At 39.0% G+C, this 2090-nt stretch overlaps 1 protein-coding gene across 1 annotated transcript; it reads right to left on the bottom strand.

Annotated features, from left to right (window-relative positions):
• Positions 1 to 218: 218 nt before the first annotated feature.
• Positions 219 to 2090, bottom strand: LOC115215045 (dynactin subunit 4-like). The gene has a single exon (XM_029784182.2). The coding sequence runs from the start codon at positions 2005 to 2007 to the stop codon at positions 670 to 672; it is 1338 nt and encodes a 445-aa protein (XP_029640042.1). The 5' UTR covers positions 2008 to 2090; the 3' UTR covers positions 219 to 669.

Below are 2090 nucleotides of genomic sequence, written 5' to 3'. Positions count from 1 at the left end.
TGAAATTTTGCAGATATATATTTCTGGGGATGTAGACATAAAATTTAAATAAACAAAAATTTAGAAGTTTCAGATCGTTGATCTGCTCCATTTCCTCTCTCGTCTTTGTTATCACCAATTTCTGTAGCAACTTGCAGTGTTTACCTTTCTGAATGGTTGGACACAAGTCCACATTCGATAATCAACACTTTCGAAATAAAATATCTGCAAAACGTCAATTTAAAAATATCCATTTTAATGGAAGTCATAAGTAAACAAATCGGCAGTTGGAAGAATAATCCAAAACCCCTTCAAAAAGAATTGTTCTTTTTTTTACGATATTACCATAATTATCGCCCCATCAACATATTGTTGATTACCTTAGGCATTTTAGACAAAAGACAAAAAAAGGCCCCTTGACCGGGACGTGAACTACGTACGTACAGTTTACCTTTATAGCATTTATAATATCGATTATATTCATCTTAAGTCCTTTGCAATAATTACGTTTTTCACTTAATGAAGCATAAGTGTATACCGAATACAAAACGGTAGGTAAATTATACATTTTGGCAACATAAAAAATAGCATTATTAATGGAAGCTATGCGATGTCAAAGTTGGTTATACATTGTTTCATGCCAGCCAACATATACAGAGCATCAGGCATTTGTTCATATGGTCCTTTATTTTACTGGATTTGTCCGAGTTGAGCGTAAATTGTATGTTCTAACAAAACGGTTTGCACCTCTTCTTTTTCGCTCGGGAGACCGAGAGTAACGTTTTTATAAGAATGGCGCATAACAAATGCGACCCTTACCTCACCTCCAGAAATTACAGGTGTAACACCAATATTGAAGATAATTTTGTTCAGCTTCCGAGACACAATGACTGCTGGATCATCATCGAACGCATTCTCAAGAGAAGTGCTACCTTCGTACAATGCATCTTCATCGCGTCGTGCCAAAACAATCTTCTTTTTAGGCAGGTCCACTTTGGCAGTTGAAAACAGATCTTCGCCTTGGACAGGACTAAATTCAATATCCATATTGTAAATAGCAGGGTTTGATAAGGTCAGGGTAATTTTTTTCTCTTTCTTTGGAGAAAATACATTATAGTTAGAGATTCGAAGCTCTGGTACATGGTACATGGCAGTTGATTGAATTTTAAATTTGGTCGAAGCAGAGTTGTAGTCAGGTTTGATGAGATTATGATCACATTTCTTACACCTGACAGACTTCCTCACTTGTAAATGCTTGTGTCTGGGATACATATTATTCACCTGGACTGGTTGGAATTCTGGTGATGACAGCCTTTGGTCGATAGTAGTAATTTTGTTCAGCTGAATCGGAGTGGAAAATATTTCATCGTCAAGTTCGGGGAATTCAGTGACCATTTCGGCAGGTTCGATCTCTAGAACCGTCGTGTCATCATCGTGTAAGGCTGCCGAGGGACTGTTCAAGGCCTTGCGTTTCAGAGCTACGGTCGCCAAACTGAATTTATCGGTATAATAAATATGACCGCGCCTCTTGATGAATTTCTCACGTTCTTTTTCAGAGTTCTCTTTCAGTGAAAGCTTTTTATAGTATTCTAAAAGCATAGTGACTCTATCAAGATGCGGGCTTTCCAGATCTTGCCAGCCTCCCGTAGCAACAGGTTTGTCACCAATACCAATATCTCTGGTAGTCCAACGGCAAAATCCACAAGCTAAATAGTACATCTTTTTCGGGATATTCTTCGTCGGATCCTCTGGGTTGACAATAAAAGTGTTCGTAGCTCGAGTAGACAAGAGATGGCCACAGCTGGGGCAATCAAAACAACTCCCACATCGATTTTTACGAAGCTTGGCTTCTGTTGAAGGTAGATTTTCAAGACAACAGGGGCAAAAGTGGGAATCCACTTCATGTAGAAGACAATCACCACATCGCAGCTTAAAACAATGTCGACATAGATAAAGCCAACAAATTGGATGTTTCTTGCCACAATCGCAAAGGTATTTCACCTTATCGATGTCACGATACGTCGCCATCACAGCAACCGGAAACGATAGCGATGCTAACGTCTCGTCTTTTCTCGTTACGTTCTCGTTTAATGACGTTTCGTACCCACCTT

This window comes from Octopus sinensis, linkage group LG8, assembly GCF_006345805.1.
Source record: "Octopus sinensis linkage group LG8, ASM634580v1, whole genome shotgun sequence".
NCBI lineage: Eukaryota > Metazoa > Mollusca > Cephalopoda > Octopoda > Octopodidae > Octopus > Octopus sinensis.
The sequence above is the reverse complement of the archived record's forward strand: the minus strand, read 5'-3'. Positions and strand labels throughout refer to the sequence as shown.